This window comes from Elgaria multicarinata, chromosome 2 (assembly GCF_023053635.1).
Source record: "Elgaria multicarinata webbii isolate HBS135686 ecotype San Diego chromosome 2, rElgMul1.1.pri, whole genome shotgun sequence".
Lineage (NCBI taxonomy): Eukaryota > Metazoa > Chordata > Lepidosauria > Squamata > Anguidae > Elgaria > Elgaria multicarinata.
Window position 1 is genome coordinate 155,198,400 of NC_086172.1, and position 19,247 is coordinate 155,217,646.

The 19,247-nt window shown below is 42.8% G+C and overlaps 1 protein-coding gene across 1 annotated transcript in view; it reads right to left on the bottom strand.

Annotated features, from left to right (window-relative positions):
- Positions 1-7,295, bottom strand: part of KCNK10 (potassium two pore domain channel subfamily K member 10) — an 80,733-nt gene extending 73,438 nt beyond the window's left edge. The window contains exon 1 of the mRNA XM_063147626.1: positions 7,244-7,295. Coding sequence (XP_063003696.1) covers positions 7,244-7,295 — 52 coding nt within the window. The remainder of the gene's footprint in view (positions 1-7,243) is intronic.
- Positions 7,296-19,247: the final 11,952 nt, after the last annotated feature.

The window sequence follows — 19,247 nt, forward strand, 5'->3', positions numbered from 1 at the left end:
TTCGCTTCCAGTTTTGATGAACGGCAATGCCATCCAAATCAACAAACTGTGGCTGACCTTAACTATGGTTTGTTTGAAACAACCCAACGTTTGATTAATCACAGATTAGGGTTCTGTCATGAACCAGGACTCCAAACCCTTGTCCTCAGAGGATCTCAACTCCCCATCCCCATAAGAAGAGGCTCCTGAGTTTGGGGAGAAGACTCAGTTGCCAAAAAGCACCACAAGGCTTCCACCTTCTCAGTCCCAGTTCTCCAGGATGACCCAGGGATTGCCCCCCTGCATCCAGAGCAGGTTGCATTGCCATCTGCAGACTCTGAGGACTAGAGTATGCCACAGTTACCCCCATGTTATTGCTGCCTAAGGCTGCAAACCAGGGCTCTTTAGGAGAAAATGCCTTGGTCAGTGTGAGGTAGAGCCTAAAGGAAACCAAACACCTACTTAAGAGTCAGTTACAATCTGCTGCTTGTTGGAGCAACATAGAGACAAGCTCATGGATTCCTGCACAGAGCAGGGGGTTGGACTCAATGGCCTTATAGGCCCCTTCCAACTCTACTGTTCTATGATTCTATGATTATCAGGCTTCCAGCCCCATTCAGAGGTCTCTGTGGTGCTGTCCTATTCCTGTTCCATTCTCCCCGGAAAACCTGACTTGCCCCAAACCCTGGTAAAGACCCTATTTATACTGGAACTCAGGTCTCAGCAGTGCCAAATGACACTAAGCCCTTGTGATGTTAGATGCAAAACAGAACAGGTTCAAACTACACACTAAATTGCAGTGAATCTCAAATGGAACGGAAAGCAGCCAATCTCCTCCTCCTATACTGATATGGTTTATTGTGATGTCTAGATCCAGCCATTGCCGTAGTTTGCTGGCTTTCTGCTTCTTCAGTGCTTAGCACTGAGGTACTATGTTTTGAGCATCCAAAGCATTTCAACACATTATCTCAGTAATCCTTATATCAGTTTTTAATGGTAGGCCTGTATTATTATTATTATTCATTTGGGAGCTGAGGGTGACAGATTTGAACTAGGATCATATCCCAGCTCACACTCGTAGATACTGCACTACACAAGCCAGTTAATTTACTATTTCCTATAAAACCTTACTTATCTTTTTCTCAGCCACTTTTGGAGCAGAACTACACATTATAAGGCAATATAGTGGTCACAACTCTTTTTTGTCCTGTAACATCAAGTTAAAGAAAACCAGATTCCGGCTGGACATCAGGAAAAACTTCCTGACTGTTAGAGCAGTGCGACGGTGGAATCAGTTACCTAGGGAGGTTGTGGGCTCTCCCACACTAGAGACATTCAAGAGGCAGCTGGACAACCATCTGTCAGGGATGCTTTAGGGTGGATTCCTGCATTGAGCAGGGGGTTGGACTCGATGGCCTTGTAGGCCCCTTCCAACTCTGCTATTCTATGATTCTATGACCTGCAGCAGAGAATCAACAGTTTAAATCCCACATTCATGACAGCCCAGCAAAAGTAAGTTTGGGAAGCAGTAATCATAAAGAGAACAGGTTATTCTGACATAAACCAAGAATCCCAGTTCCAGTGCACCAGTCAATATGAGAAGTGACTGAGGCAAATCCTGCAGCGTTTAAAAAGCAGGTCTACCACAATATGTATGGCATAGGGCAGGGATGCACAATAGTTTCACTTCTTTCAGTGGAATCTGGGAATTTCTGGCCTTCCTAAGAAAGAAAATGTTTAAAGCACCTACGTCCCTCCTCTGCGTGCCTCAGTGAGGAAGGCTCAGAAGGTGGCAACAAGGGAGAGGGCCTTCTTGGTGATGTCCCCCCAATTATGGAATGATCTCCCTGATGAGGCCTGCCTGGCACCAATATTGTTACCTTTTCAATGCCAGGTTACAGGTATTTGGCAGCATATCAAGAGTTTTAATCAGGTTCTGGATTTGCTTTATGGTTGATATCTTAATGCTGTCTTTAGATGTATGCTCTGTGTGTGTGTGTGTGTTTTATGAAAATGGTTTTTTTAAACTTTGTATATTGTATTTTAATGGTTTTCAATCTTTGGAAACCACCCAGAGATCTTCAGCTATGGGACAGTATGCAAATGTAATAAATAATAATAAATAGACAAATAATAAGAAAGGGCAGCCCTGTCCTGTGTATGCGAAGTCTTTCATAAGCTGTTATTTTTTCCCTGTGGAGAAGAGGCAAGATCCAGTGAAAGCAGCCTATATAAATTAGTCTCCTGCCTTGTTGTAAGACCTCTCCAAAGCAAAAGACAATATATTATAACAGCCTAGGTTCTGCCCATGAGAGACTACTCACAACTCACAAAGTTCTCTTTAAAGCTGAAGAGCTTTACACATTCTTCCCAACAGAGACAAGTCCAAATGACTAGTGTTACCGTAGCAACTGTACATATCTTATGCTCCCAAGATATACAACCATAACTCTCTCTAGAAGTTGGAAACATCAAGCCACTGATAAGCACCGCAAAATTAGTCCTACAAAGATTAATTCTGATTGTCCTGCATCTCCATGAATTTATCTAGTGTGTGTTTTCACCCAATACCTCTGGCTCCAACTGTGCAAACTGCACAAGACTGCCATGATTATCAGCTACTATTTTAGTTATGGTACTATGAGGGCCATTTTACACAAAGTGTATTCTCCCAAGAACATAAGAAGAGCCACGTGGATCAGATCAAGGGTCCATCTACTCCTGTATTCTATTCAAACAGTGGCCAACAAGAAGCCTATGGGAAACTCTCAAGCAAGACATGAGTGCAACAGCACCCTCCCTCCCATGTTCCCCAACAACTGTTGCACACTGGCATACTGCCTGTGATAGTGGAGGTAGCATATAACCATCAGGATTACTAGCCATTGATAGCCTTATTCTCCACAATTTTTTCCAATCCCCTTTTAAAGCCATCCAAATTGATGGCCATCACTACATCTTATGGAAGTGAGTTCCATACTTTAACTATACACAAAGTGAAGAAGTCTTTATTTTTATATGTCCTGAATCTCCCACCAATCAGTTTCATGTGATGACCTCATTGGATTCTAGTATTATAAGAGAGGAAGAAAAATGTCTCCCTATTTTTATTTATTTATTACATTTCTATACCACCCGATAGCTGAAGCTCTCTATTTTTTTTTCCATATTATGCATAATTTTGTACATCTCCATCATGTCTCCCCTTACTCTCAACACACAATATATTAAATACATACCATGCAGTTGATCCCCTCTTCATTTTTTACTCCCAAGTAAGTGTGCAGAACCCCAATTCCAATTGGGACCACCGCATGCTGGTAGGGGAGGTTTAAACTTGTTTTCTGGAATTCATCCCAACCCAAGCAAGGGCTAAAACATTTTTTAATGCCACCAATGGACGCTTTTTTATTATTATTGAAAACAAGCAGCTGGGGTGGAAGGGTTAAACCACCCCTACTTGCACGTTGTGGCCCTGATCCAGATTGGGTCCCTACACCATTGTTTATTTAACGTATTGTGTAGTTTGACTCTGTGTTCTATAGAAGATGCAATAGCAAAGAAAGCAGGAAAACATTCTTTCCAAATCAGCCCTTGGTCAACCAACTTCAATGTGAATGGTTGAATTTTTCTCTGGGTTCAAATTCAACCTGTTAAACAACTAATTTACGGAGTGATAATTGCATCACATGGGAACTTTCCTTCCCACCGACAGCTACTGTGCACAGAAGATTAAAATATCTTTCAGTAGATATTTGTGGAACAAAAACATCAAGCAAAGAATATTTCATCGTGTTAATGCTATGGTCATTAGAACCCACCCTGGGAGTTAGAAACACATATGGTCATTTGCAAAATACAAGGACATGCATGTTGCAGATGTTTCACAACACATACATTTCAAAAAGTAATGAAGGTGGCAGTCCTGAGAACCAGTGGCATTTGAGGTTGTTCAGCCTATTTAATTAATTTAGCATTGGATTATAAATGCATTGTAACTTCCATCCCTTTGGGACATCAAATGTTTTAAGAGATTATAGTTACATTTAACACTGCCCCATACATCAGCTACTGATTATTACCCCACATTCAATAAGTGTAAACATCTAAATGTGCATAAACAAGCAAACAAACCACTTGCCATAGCTCTTACTCTGGAATCACTGGCAGAGAGCCAGTATACTCATCCAATCACTCACATTCAAGTAATTCATGAAGCTTGAGATTCTGTGCAATGTTATGGTACTAAGTGAAACCATCACCTACATTTTACTGCATAACATTATCAATATATGGCATTTCAAATATATTGTGTAGAAACCACTGGGAAGATTCAGGCACTTCCATTTTTTTTTAATAAACCAACAGAATTTTGTTTTTAACATTTTAATTGGTTTTTGTTTTAGTTTCTAAAAACCTATGGGTTGGATCCAAATTCCCCCTTCCATTCGCAGAAGGAATCCAGCACAGGCTCCCACTGGAGAAAAGGAGAAACAACTTTCATGTATTCCCCCTTCTGCCTCACCTCCCATACATTGATAACATAAGAACATAAGAGACCCATGCCGTATCAGAACAAAGGCACAGCATTCGGTCCCCACAGTGGCCAGCCAGACACCTATGGGAAGCCCACAAGCAAGAAATGAGCATAACTGCCCCCTATTGACTGGTATAGACAAGCATATTGTCTTGGAGACTGGAGGTAAAATATAATTATCAAGACTAGTAGCCATTGATTTTATCTAGTCCCCTTTTACAGCCAGCCAAGTTGAGGGCCAGCTAGATCCCCTAACCCTCAGTTTTCCAGGAGGATGCAAGGAGAAGGAGGAATCAGAGAAGAGTGCTTCCTGCAGTAGAAACAGCCTGTGAGCAGAACTCCAGATTCAAGTCTTTGTGCATCACCTTGGCTTGGATCCATAACAAGGTGGCTCATACAACACATAGACAGAAACAGACCTTCTGCCTTCTGTTCTAATGCATGCTAGGAACATTATAAACAATGTGTTTGTTACGAAAATGAAATAAGTTACGTTGAGATCAAGCACCCAGACCTTTCTGACTGCAACTCTTCCAATAATGAACTCAAGCAAGGATCATTTGCCCAAGAGGTCACAAGGTATCAGAATCTGCCAGATCTAGAGGAGGAGGGCTTGCCAGAAGTTTCTTGAACGAAAGGTAGGATAGATTGCTAGCGATGTTTTAGCCTGAATTGACCATTCACCACCTAAGTATATCTGCCCTAGTCCTAAGAATCTCCACTGAAGAAGGCAAAGGGCAAAATCTAAGGCCATTTAATGGTGACACTATGCATAGTTCCACATCAGAGAACCACTTCCTGCAATTTCACTTCTGACAGTCATGGTTGGGATCAGAGGCAACAGCTAGGTGGTATGGACCTATGCATCTGGCTCTGTTCACACAATGGTGGATTTTAAGTCTTGGATGAACCTGTTGGATGAACCTATGGCAAAGTACCAGTGCTGTAATGTCAAAAGCGCACCTAAAATTGTTCTAGTGTTTGCAACAGAGCTGGAAATTAACCTGGCTTTCTCTTGAGTCTTACTTCATGACTAATACATGAGGTCAGCACATATGGGGAAATGGACACAATAAAATACCACCCTAAAGAAAAGAATCACATTATCTGTACTAGCTGATTGTTAACCACTTGAAGATTTGAACTTCTTGATGCAGTTGGTGAAACGAAACCAACCACCTGTTGAGAAAGAACCATGCTCTTCACAGCTGATTAATTAACTGGTTTTGGCCATATATTAAAAAAATCACTGCCCAACATCACCACACTAATCATTAATGTTGAGGGCTACAATTCACTACACCTAACTTATTTGTTTTATGTTTGCAGCAAAAGAACAGCAAATTAAAAAATAAATGAATTACACGATACCCATTCTCCCAGTTGTCACACAATAAAGATTTTAAGAATCAACATCATTTTTATAATCTCCATACATGGAAATAAATCATTATGAAAGGTACATTTCCTTTGCACGTTGTCTCTGTGAAATGAAGGTGTTTGGGATATGTTCATAATTCAGTTCTCGTGCTATTAAATATATTGCTATTCTTGAAGTCAACATAGAAATTGAAATTTTGCCCAATACATGCACTTTTTTTAGCCTTGACAGAGTAAACAAAGAGTGAGAAAGGAGTGAGCCAAACCCAGTCCTTCAAAAAACATAAATGTCTGACATCCAGCACTGTTTCTGAGAATACAAAATTATTAGCATTTGCCATTCTAGCCTGTGTGTATACTGTACGTTTTGTATCTCCTCTGAAGCATAAAGTCACCCTTACACATTCACCAAGATATATCTGTCACTTTCCAAGGAAGAATATTAAACCAGAAGAACGGTACCAGGCATTTTTTCCCCACTATGAACTAACTATTGATTGTTGGAAGCCAGCTTTTGTGCATGTGTGCATGCACGCGCATGCAAGCGCATGTGTTCTAAACAACTCAGACTGTTTTACAGAACACCACAGCAGCGACACGTACATCCACCTTGTCCTAGACACTCACCCACCCAAACACTCGTCCCACAACATAGCCTCCACTTAAACACAGAGTTAATCCAACCAACCACCAAGGCTGGAATGCCACTCAGATGTTAAACAGGGTTGAAGACAAACAGCTGAATTTCTCTTTTAACCTTTGTTATTTACCATGCTTTTATCACTGCCATCCCAAGAAAAGTCTACCGCAGTAGTTTATCCTACCTAGCTGCAAAAAGACATTTGACATTGAGGACTCCAGAGTGGACACGCGCGCGCTATCTGTACCCACCGCCCCATTTACTGGAGACAATTATCACCAGAAACAACAAAGGAATGTCACAAAACAAAATAAAAGACACCCCCTCCCGACCTATTATCCCAAGACAAGTTTGCATTACGAAGACTAAAATAGTGTAGAAGGAAAGAAAACTGGAAGGGGGGGGGGGGAATAGAAACAATTCTACATTTTGCTTTCTGTTTTCTCAGTTGGACAAGTTTCTCCCCCGCCCCTTCCAAAGATTGTAGTAATGTTGACCATCTTCCAAGAGAGCAGTCAGCAGGGACAAGAGGGACGGAGCTACAATAACAACAAAACCTCCAGTCCAAATCTCAGTCAGATCCTCTCCTTTCTCGCAGTCATTAGGCAGGAGGAATAACAATCCCAATTACGAGGATTCAGAATGAAGATAATTTAATTATTTGTTGATTGACTGATTGATTTAAAAAGTGAAAAAGCAACACCAACCTTTAGGATCCCAGTTCACCTGTTTCCTTGGAGTCTCAATTGGAAATTTCATCGCTTCCTTTGCACAAGAAGGGGAAATGGATTAAATGAATTCTCGACCTTTTTCTGCCTCGGTGCTGCAGCCAAACAAACAAATTAATTTCAGATCGGGGGGAGCTTGCGCCCTTGGAGTGCGAGGGTGGTTGCCAGGCAAAGATAGATACACGTGAAAACCAGCGAGGGGGGGGGGAAGGGGCTTCGTATTGTCGAGCAAGTGGGAAAGGAAGCACCCCCGTTGGAAAATACCAAACTGAGCTTTGGTACAATTGAGAAAGGCAAAAACAGCCAGGTGGAGAAAGGGAGATGGTCTGATGCAAAGCGCTTCCAGGGTTGTTTTATATGGGCTCCAACAGCAGCTGGCTGGTCCTCCTGTCCGTTTGCAGGCGCTCTTTGGGTGTTCAGTTGACCACTGCAGCATTACACACTGGGCTGGCGCACACGTGAACGCATCGTCCAGCCAGATGCAGAACGGGGGCGGAGGGGGGGGATGCCAGGGAATCTCGCCAGCCAGCCACTCAGTCAAGCCTCGCCCGCCAACCTGGCTGCCGCGCGGCTCGTGCCTCTGGAGAATGCATTCAACAAGCCCCTCTCCCTTCCACCAGCCAGCCAGCCAGCCAGGGCGAGCCCAGCTCAAGATCTGCGCATGGCTTGCAAGCACACGCACGCCGGCGAGCGCAGCACAGGCACACGAGCGAAAGGGAAACTCATCCGCTGGCTGCTGGGAGCTGCAGCCGCATGGCTTGTGGGAGGGCGCGGGAGACCATCCCCGCTGAATGCAGCAACGGCAAGCCGCGGCGGGCGCACACGCGCGGCGAGACGGAGGAGGGCAGGCAGGCAGGCAGGCAGGCAGGCAGACTGACTCTACCCCGCTCGGCTTTTCGAGCAGCTGATCGAAAACTTCAGTGGGGGCACCTTGGCTTGGAAGACGAGGGGGGCTGCCAGGGAGGGAGCGAGGGGGGAGATCGGCTCGCTTCGGCAGGAAAAGGAGGAGGGGGCCGAGCTAAGGTTGCACTGGGGTGGGGGCGCTGACGGCGGCTGGCTACTTACTGGCTCCCTTCCTCGCCTGGAGGAGGAGATTGCATTGCAGTGTTGTTAGGTGGAGTTTTGCAGCGGAGACGCGCTTGGCTGGGTCGTAGAAGAGGCGGCAGCACATGGCAGACGGACTCAGGAGCTGCAGAGGGAGCCCCAGCAGCGAAATTAATAATGACGATAATGAGAACGAAGAATAATTCAGAATAGTTGGGGGAGAGAAGTTTTACCCGGCGCACACAAGGGATCCAATAAACGGCCAAGGCAGGTTCCACTGATCTCTCCGAGGACTTCCCGCCCTACCGATAGCGTTGGCGCAAAAGGCCACGAGGGGCGAACTCCAGAGAACCTTGGCAGGCAGCGGAGGCTGGTGCCTCCGGTTTCAGTGAGGCTGTGAATCCATTCTGGGTTTCAGACAGAACTCTAAAGGAGCGATCCAAGGTGCTGCCCCCAAAATAGGTTCAGTAGCCTCCACTGGAAAGAGCCCAAGGCGCTGAGATAGGCAAATGGGACTTCCGCCTGGATTCTTTCCCGGCCCGATCCTAAATGCTTCTGCTTACTTACAAGTAAGCCCCACTAATTTCATGGGGCTTGTTTACGCCCATGCCCGTATGCGTTGGATTACAGACTCGGTGCTGTAGAATCAGCCTTCCCCAACCTGGTGCCCCCCCAGAGGTGTGGGGATGCTGGGAGTTGTAGTCCAACACATCTGGGAGGCACCATTGTACGTTGAGGTGGATGGAGTATGTACTGCGTATTCCAAAACGCAAAATGGCCAGCACAAGCCACGACACGGGTCAACAAACCCCACGTTTCTGATACAAGTCAAGTGATGAGGTAAGCAAGCAGTATCTAGGCAGGGCGTGCGCGTATGTGTGAATGGGAGAACGGAAGAGAAGCACCATGAATTGTGCCTAGAATATACTAGCTTTTACTACGTTTTGGAACCACAGTGTGTCCATAAGGCAACAAGGAGAGCAACCAAGTACATTGTTGGTAATATATAAATAATAATAACTGCCTTGAATCTCAGCACTTTGCTCTTTTCAGAGAAATGTCCTTCTTTTATAAATAGAAAATTCTCTCTTCCTTCTGCTATCCCTCAGCCTAGGAACACTGGACCCTCTGGTGCTCGCCCACCCCTCCACCCACCCCTCCCTTCCGCCTCCTTGCATTTGCTACAGCTGTTGTTTGCTAATTCTGCCTCCTCCCGCCCTCTCTGGGGTTGACTTCTGGTCAAAGACAGGTTGGCACCAAGGGACCCCCCAAGGGAGGATTGGCTGGTTCTGGAGGCGGCAGAGTCGCAGCAATCTTGTATGCTCGGCTACATTCACCCAGACAGGAAAACGAGACAATCTTGAGTTCCTTTGAGACTTGAACCGGTAGCGTGGCTGCTGTGCCCCATCAGTGACTTGGGTGTTGCTTTCAGACTTTGTTGTTGTTGTTTTTCATTGCACAGATGGACTATCTTTGCAAGGAAAATGTGGGTGGACTATTCACATGTGAATCAGGAAGCATGAGCCCAACTCGTTTGAGGGTTCTTAGAGCTCCATCACACCTACTTTTTTTAATCTGTTTTTCATCTGCATTTCCCCCCTCCATTTCCTTAGCGAGTCAAGCACTGGGCGCTTTCATGTCTGTGTGTTGTGTGTATCTTTTCACCTGGAGCACTACTGTGCTGGCGAAATATCCCACAAATGAGTACAGGACATGGATGACATCATGTGAGTACTGGGCTGCAAAACCGCATACCAGGCATGGCAAGTGTGCAATAAATCGCTGGTGTGATGGAGCGCTTACTGTACAAGAGGGAAGTGCAACAAAAAGTTGCAGCATGGAGTACTCCTGTATGTGTGGCTTGCTGGTAGCACTCTGCCTGCTTCCAGGCATTGCACCATGCTGATGGCAAATGGATTGTTTGAATCATTTGTCACAAGCACAAATCACTGTTTACTGTGACACTGCAGTGTCTGCATTAGGACTGTTTGTGACATACAAAGTCATGATTTGTGTTTTCAGTGAATTATTCAGATGACCATTTGTCCATCATTTGGTGCAGTCTAAACAGGAAAGATTATTATTGTTGTTATTAGTACTTAAAGCACTTCAAATACATAATCTCAGTAATCGCTGCAATAACCTTGTAAGATTGGTCACAGTATCCCCATACTGCAGGAAAGTGGGGAATGAGGCTGACACAGACTGCATTTGGATGGTGTTATCTTGACTTAATAAACTAAGATATGAATGAACCTTGTGCCTTCCATTATTCCTTCTTGGTGTGTTGCATTTAATCCAGCAAGACTTCAATTAACCACATTTCCCATTACAGCCCAAACAGGAAACTATAAATATCCCTTTCAAAACAAGCCAGGATCTTAGGTTTGAAAGTTGTTTTAAGATCCTGGCATCTTCCAAACTTGGAAACCATAGTTTCATGGTTCAGACGTACATAAATCTATGGTTAATTGAAGACTTCCTGGTGACTCAGGCTGGTGTTTTATACTGAAATGTTTCACATTTTAAAATCTGTTTATATGTGTATATGTCTAAAAAAATTAAAGCTATAAAATTTAAAGCTATACAAAAATTATAAACTCAGTGTGGTACTAGTGGTCATTTGTTTTGTTTTCGGAGTGCTGTATCAAGCGCATCTCATCACCTGCATATCGGTTGATTTGGAGACTGCCTGGGTCAATTGCAGAATGCTGAGAAGGAGCAACACAAGAATGGAGCATAGAGGCAAAGATTTCAGACATAGCTCATCTTTTTAAACTGAGATATGATCACTTAAACAACACCAGAGTGTGGCTTTGCTAAGACCACCCACTGAGTTTATGACTGAGGTGCAATTTGAATCAGACATTGCACAGTTCAGACTCAAGGCTAGGCTAGACATGATGAGAGATGACCATTTTATGAAACTGTTGGATAGTGGCCCAAGGGAACCACAATATTTTTCTACAAAGTGTTCCAAAGGCAAGGAAGCAAGAAAAAAAAAAGAAGTACATCTTGTTCAGGAGCCTTTGGAATCATCCCAAACTTTGTACATTACTAAGCCAACACGACAGGGGAGGAATTAATATTGATGGCACATTTTAAATTCGCATTATGGTGATTTGTGAGGCTCCTGACATGACAGTTAAATTGTAGAAAGAAACATATAACAACTTTGCACCACGTTTTTCAGTTTGCTTTCCTCCTTTCTCCCTAATTTGGACACCCCTGCCGAGCGCCATCAGTGTTGGTTTACAGTGGGAAAAAGAGTTGCTGGGTGCAGACATGGAAAGAATAATAATGAGCTTGTTCTGTAAGCCTTGAATTTAACATGATTGTTACTAGTATGGAACCCAGACAAAGACTGATTTTCTCTGAATAGAAGAAAATCCCACTGAAGTCTGAAGAGGCTTTGGGATTCCAAGTGACACACGTTCAGCAAACCTGTATGGAAAACAGAATGAGATTAGACGGTGCTTTGCAGTCATGTTACAATGACTTTGATTGTAATCGAAAAAGCTGAGATTATTCGAGTTTATCTTTTCCTAAACCTGAACTGGGGGAGTTGCATTCCAAACCCAGGCTGTCCCTGTATATCAATGCGGCCGCAAAAGGTTTCTAGTAAAATCATCTTTGATTTTCCAGTACTCAGGCAAAGCATCACACTGACCCTGTTGAGATGACACGATAAGACACAGTGGTTAAGCATTTTGAGCTAAGCATTATGGTACGTCGCACACTGCGTGTAGATTGAGGGGGAGGATCTCGTGATCAGCATATCACGAGATCCTCCCCCTTCACACCCCCAGTGTAGACATGCCCTTGGACTTTTATTCCCCTCAGTTCTTCCCATCTCCCCTCTGCAGCAAACATTCCTTCTGCTCCCAGAGGTCCCAATCCCCCCTTTACAAGGGACATTCAGCTGGTCATCTCCCCTTTGCAGTATTTATTCTTCCTGCCACTCCCACTCCCAGCTGCCCATCTCCACAGGGGACATTGCTGCTACCATGGCCTCCAATGTCCCTGAACACCCAGATGCCAGTTAGACCTTCACGCATTGAGCATTCAACACTCTTTTTGAGCATTCAATGCTTTTTGTTGTCATTTAAAAGTTGTAGTCCCCTGTGATGTATTTTATGAATGGTGGTCTATAAATAATTTGAAATACATAAGAATGTAATTAATATAGCTGTGAATTGAAAAAATCATGGGCACTTTCATTTATTGATTAAAGGAGAAGCTATTGAAAATGTACCCAGAACGTTGTATTTCTCCTAGATTTAAGTATAGCCTTGGTGCATTCTAAGAGCTGGGTTTGGTTTTTCCAGGGTAAAGCCTGCTAGTGTCCCCTTCAGCTCTACTGTTGTCTGCAAAAGCTAGTCTGATATTCACAAACCCATTATAGAAAGGGTATATGTTTTTAAACTACGTATATTTGTTTTTAATGTTTACTGTTTTTAACTTTTGTAAACCGCCCAGAGAGCTTCGGCTATGGGGTGGTATATAAATGCAATAAATAAATAATCTGAGTTCAGTACTTTAAGATGAAAGAAAGAAAGAATATAAACTTCTATTCAAATCATAACATTAGGTCATTACTGATCTCATGAATTGTCCAGACCTTGATTTTATAATGGTATTAAAACAAAACAAAAATACCTCAATGTATGTGCTGCAGCAATGCATTTACAGTATTTCTAATATGGATTTTCTAAGTGTCAGAGTTTTGCCTCCCATGTTAAGGGGACAGTCCACAATTTATCATTAATGAATAGTAGACAGTACTAAAAAAAAGTTGCCCTGGTATCAGCCAAGTGGCTTAAACAGCTGGTGACAAGCCAATAGTGTTTAACTTTGCATTTTAAAGATACCCAGTGTCAGATAAGTGCAGTGCAGCTGATAAATGCTATCTGCAAATCTTGCTGAATTATTTCAACACTTTAAAACTGTAATTACAGCTAAGTTTAATTGTGGTGCTACTTCTGAAATACAAAAATGTCCCACCAAGCGATAATTCAAGCTCTGCTTTGTTAACTATCATTTAGGTCCTTTGACTAAGGGGACTTAAATCAAACCAAAAGCAGCAATGGATTAATTGGTGTTATTCATTAGTTAACTAACAGTAGGTTTAAATATGGACTTTTGTTGGAATTATCACACAGCTGCATTAACAGCGAACACTCAGAAGGTCAGATTAACACTAGATACTTAAGCTGATTTTACAGGCATTCCCTCGCCCCAATGGGTAATTTTGGGGGAAGGAGGGGCCAATGGCGTATGTGTAATAAAATTCTCAGCAACTTCCCCAAACTTCCATTCTGTGTGTGTGTGTGTGTAGGAAACTGTGGGGCTGTCTTATTTATTTAATTATTACATTTATATACCGCCCCATAGCCGAAGCTCTCTGGGCAGTTTTCAAAAGTTTAAAAAGTGAACGTTAAAAAGTATATAAAATTTTAAACCATCAAAAACATAAAAACAACAGTATAAAACAACAGTATAAAACAAAGCCTTCTTCTTCGGCCCAGGGTGGTTCCGGATCTGCATGGCATCGGTTAGTTGATGCAGCCACAGATTCGAAGCCACCCTGGGCCAAAGAGCCGAAAATGTGTGGCTGAAATGTCAGGGACTTACCCTGACTTTTACAGCCAGAGCAAGGGTGGGGGCAGGCCAGTGAGTGGAATGGGTGCAGAAACGCCCCGCCTTGCTGTGGGGAGAAGAGTTTATTTTCTTCCCCACCCTGAGCTGCTGCCTCCTCCTAAAACAAATTATTTCCTCCCCCCGCCCCGACAAACTGCTACCAGTGCCTCCTTCTAAAATATTTTCTCCCTCCCTCAGCTGCTGCTGCTGCCACCGCAGCTGCCTCCTCACCCTAGTCTCAGGGATGGAAGGGGAGGGGCAGATGACAGCCATAAACCCCATGCTTGCTCCTTGGCATGGGGATTATCCAGCGCAACCCTGCAGGAGCAAAAGTAAGGGGTTTGGGGGAACACAGTGCCAACTCAGCACCATGAAGATAGCCACACGGTTAAACTGGTTATGAAACCAATATAGGCTTGTAGCATATTTCTGACCTAGGAATCTCTCTTGAATAGAACAATGATCATTATATAGAGTGCCCAAGTCCATGCACTCAATGCTGAATGCTCCATATATCATCTTTCCCTAAGCTGCTCTCAACATGGCTTAGCTGTGTGAACCAACAATCAAACCAGTGGAGGCTGGTGGTTCCTATGTCAGTGGGGGTAGTGAATCCATTCTGGGTTTCAGTCAAGACAAAACTCTAAAGGAGCTATCCAAAGAGAAGAACCCTATCCCCATAAATGGGTTCAGCTCCTTTAGAGTTCTGACTGGAACCCAGAATGGATTCACTAACCCCACTGGCATAGGAGCCACCAGCCTCCACTGAATCAAACCACCAAGTACTAGTACCAAGTATAAAAGAGCAGCTGAACAGCTCAGAGAGCTGCTAGCAAAGGTTATAGAGAATGTCCACATGCACACCTGTAGGTCAGGTTCCAAGCAATGTCTTGAATCCAAAATCCCATATGGCAAGACTCCATGCTTGCACTAGGGCTCCTGAGGCTTTCACAGCTGCTAGGCCTCAAAGCTTGACCTGAAGTTTCAGGGTTTTACATCACGTCTATAGATGTCTACTCCGAAGCATGTCCCATTGATTTCAGGGTACCATTTTAAATTAAAGTGCCTTTATTTGCTAATCTTGAATAGCAACGAACTGAACCAGTCAGACATTGGCTTTGTGGGAGCATAGCCACTGAGGGCACCAGAGTGATGAAAAGACCACTCCTTCACCACTCTGGTGTCTTCATTGGCTGTGCCCCCCATCCCACCCAAAGACCGCATCAGATTGGTTCAGTTCACTGCCACTCAAAATTAGCAAATTAAAAAACTTAAGTTTAAAATGGTGCTCTGCAGGGCTGCAACCTTGATCCACTGGCTGCCACCACCACAGGGCTTTCCTTTGGCGGTATAGTGGCAAAAAGAGGAGCCTGGGTATTTTCAAAACTGCCACTGCTTCTATATTAGGTCTTTAAAAAGCAGGGTTGGAAGGCAGGGGCGGGGCCCTGGGAAAACACCTCGCTTGGGGCCTCCTCAAACCTGGCGGTACTTACCTAGGGAGGCTGTGGGCTCTCCCACACTAGAGGCCTTCAAGAGGCAGCTGGACAACCATCTGTCAGGGATGCTTTAGGGTGGATTCCTGCATTGAGCAGGGGGTTGGACTCGATGGCCTTGAAGGCCCCTTCCAACTCTGCTATTCTATGATTCTATGAAGATTCATATTACTTCATCATTTGTTCTGAAGTTATCTCAAAATGTGGTGATAGCCAAGGAAAGGTGACATGGAAAAGCTCTGAAAGTTGCCAGTATCCAACAAGGGAGACAGTAAATTAGCTGAATAATTGAATGCATGCTATTCATCTGTGCAAAAATCAGATATGCTCTACTCCAAAACCCTTTGAGATTATACCAACTAGAAGAGAATAAAAAGAGGTCTGGCTATATTCAATAATATTCATGGATGACTTATGCCACAAAAACTATTAGGAACTAACTTTATATTCAACAGGAAGCAACATTGCCTTTTCTGTGCAAAAAATATTGATAATGATCCTCTCCATCCAGATTTATATGATATCCATATTCTAGATGCAATAGTACTCTGTGAAATATAATACATGCATGTAATGAGGAGAGTGATGAATGGGACTCCAGCGATAAGGAAGACTTCAGGACTATATGGATTTTATTGCTGCTGAAGCCATTTATCATACATATTCCCAGAAAGTGTTTCAGACAGCAAAGAAAAGCCCTATATCTTCCACAACTCTGCAACACACAGTGCACACCAAAGAAGGTCTCCAAAATGAAGATATATTTACAGCATTTGTTGTTCTTTGGGAGGGATTTGACTCATCCCCAGACAATGGCTTGTATGTGCTATATGAACAATAAGATGAAAGTAATTTATGGTGATGGTGAGAATGTCCACAGCGCAGAACACATACAGGGATAGCATCTTCCATCATACTTGAGAGCAGCAGACCAACTTAGGGGATCTGGGCTGCCATGTGGCACACTGTCCTCCAGCAGAGACAAGACAGCTGGAGGCCTTAGGAAGAACAGCCAAAGGACTGCTCCAGATGACCCAAGCATCTGCTGCTGCCCCCAGTAACCACTGTCTCAGGCTTTGCTCTGCCTTATCGCAGAACTTGCTCTGCTTTGCATCCCATCCGAAACTGTCTCTTCAGACATCAGAAACATACAAAGCTTAAAGACAACTGAAGATATTTGAAGTGTGAACATGGGAGAGGAATTCACTACGTAACTTATTCCCTGTGTCTGACATAGGTTCAAGGCAGCAACATGGTGGATTCATGGAGCCAGAAGGTTGTCTTCTCAGATTCCATTCTCTGAAGCAAGCTCTTGGCCAATGAAATCTCATGCCACATATGTATTTGTTAAACCTTAAGTACGATGGGACTCTCTGCTGATTTTAGTGCAAAATGGCTATTTTTAAAAAAGAATTGGTTCTGCCATATTTTGTCCTTATGACTTAAGAAATGCAGACAACTCCCATCAGCATCTTCTGTCAATAGTTGTGGACTCTCTGCAGTAGATAACTGTTGAGCCACATTGGAGATCACAGATTTTAATGAAATGCACCCAGTGATGGATTTTTCACAAAAATCCCCATTTGGTTTTGGAAATCACGTAAACATTCGTAGTTATCAGCTGAGTATTTTGTCCACACTGAGTGTGCTGACTACATGTTCATTGAGAAAGTGCTTCGTTCCAAGTAATATTCTACAGAATCAAATCATCCCCTCTTAATGGTGTTTGCTATAGATTTAAACTGATACAAGCAGAAAGGCAGTAATGCACAAGCTGTTTTTATTGTAGGTTACGTGATCTCTAGAAGCTAGCCTTTGTTCTTCAGAAACTAGGATGAATAAATTCACTTAGTTCTAGTCACACGAAAACCCTCTGCCTTCTTTTACACATGTAGGTAAGTCTCATGACTGTAGTGTGTGTGTGGCTTTAGTGCAACAACAATTACCTTACCCTCAAACTAGTAACAGAATTTGCAGCCATATGTTTTTATTTCTGAAACATCCAATGCCTGTCACCTTATCTCAGAAGTCATCTCATGGTTACATTATGTTTTGTTTAATCTAGGCTCAATCCAGCAAAATGCTGAACTGTTGAGTACAGCATTTATTGTTCTGAGTTAGCACATGATATCATTCACCTACATGAAGCGCTATATGGCATAACATTTCCTTACAATATCAAGTCCTTCAAATGCAAGCCACTCTGGAGAAGAAATGTGTAATTGTAAATCAACCCCATTGGATAATCCCTTGGCAATAGTCTTTTTTTGTGGGGGGGGGGATGTGATAGATGCTCTCCTTCCTTCTGCCGCTGCCTACTACCATGACCAGCCAGAGTTCTTCTTAGAGTAGATCAGCCTTCCCCAACCTAGTGCCCACCAGATGAGTTGAACTGCAAACCCCATCATTCCTTGCCAGCCAACGGCCAAGCTGGCTGGAATAATGACCATTGCAGTCAAACACATCTGGAGGATAGCTGGTTGGGGAAAGGTGGATTAGAAAGTAGTGAAGCAATGAAGCATTCAGTGGTTACCTAGCACCTCTATTGCTTCCTAAACTTCATTTGGTTAGTTTGCTTTTAACAAGAGTGTTTTCATATGGGACAATGTCCACTGTACTATTAGAACAAGATTAGCAGCCTGTATTTAACTTGTAATCATCTTGAATATTTTGTATTAACTGATATTCGAAAATGCGCTAAATAACTATCCGTAATGTTGATAAAGGTGATCAAGAGTTACTGTACTTTAGTGGGTTTTAAAAAAAACAAACACCTTCTTTGAACTGTTTAAAACAAACAAAAGTTCTGTTAAGATTCAGTATTGAAGAATGCTGCTGGGACATGTAGAGAAAGGTACAGAAAGGACTCCAAAAGAATATACTCGGAGCAGAATTAGACCAGGTGTGAATACTTATTTATTTATTCACAATATTTATATACTGCTCCCCATTCAAAATTGCAGAGCAGTGGGCAAATAAAATAAGAATAAAAACAAAATAAAAACACATTTTTTAAAAGAAATAGAGTGCAAAATAAACAGCGGCTGGTCATTAAGGGAAGGCTTCTTGGAACAACGACATTTCAGGAGGTGCTGGAAGGAATACTTGCGCTTCACTGTGATCCAAGAACTAGAAGAGGGTAATTTTAGGCAATTTTACCATAGAATCCATTCAAATGCAAGATTTCTGTTTAATTAAAGTGGCAGATCATTTACTATGTTTACCTGTGGAGGTTACAGTATTACATTATTTCTTATAGATGTCATTTACAGTATTGCATGACACAATACATCTGAGGTATATGCTATATGCTTAAGTTTCGGTGTTCGCTTCCATTTCATTAATTCCATGAGCATGAGCTTTCTGCAAGCAGCCCAATATAAGTAAATCAAAATGTTTCAGGACCATGGACAGCTACACAGATAGTTCTTTATGGAAATTCCTTTATCCAGAAGAAGAGTTTAATATAAATAAGCAATTTCATGTTAACATTAGTAAATAATGTTCATAAACATTTCTATAATACCCACACTTCCATTGAGATGTTAGATTTACCTATCAGATGATCACTCTTAAGGGTGAGTCCCATGTCTAAACAATGAATGAAAGCACATAGATCCCAGAACGTGTTTCCTCCGTCTAGTAGAAGCAGATTTCACAAACTTGTGGTGGTTCAGACATGCAGATATTACTCTTAATAATGCATTCTTATTGATTTGCAACTTAATGTATGAATTTGCTCCACTGAGAAACTTGACTTCATGTAATATCAGTACAGATTGAACTCTGTGAAGTAATTGACACAT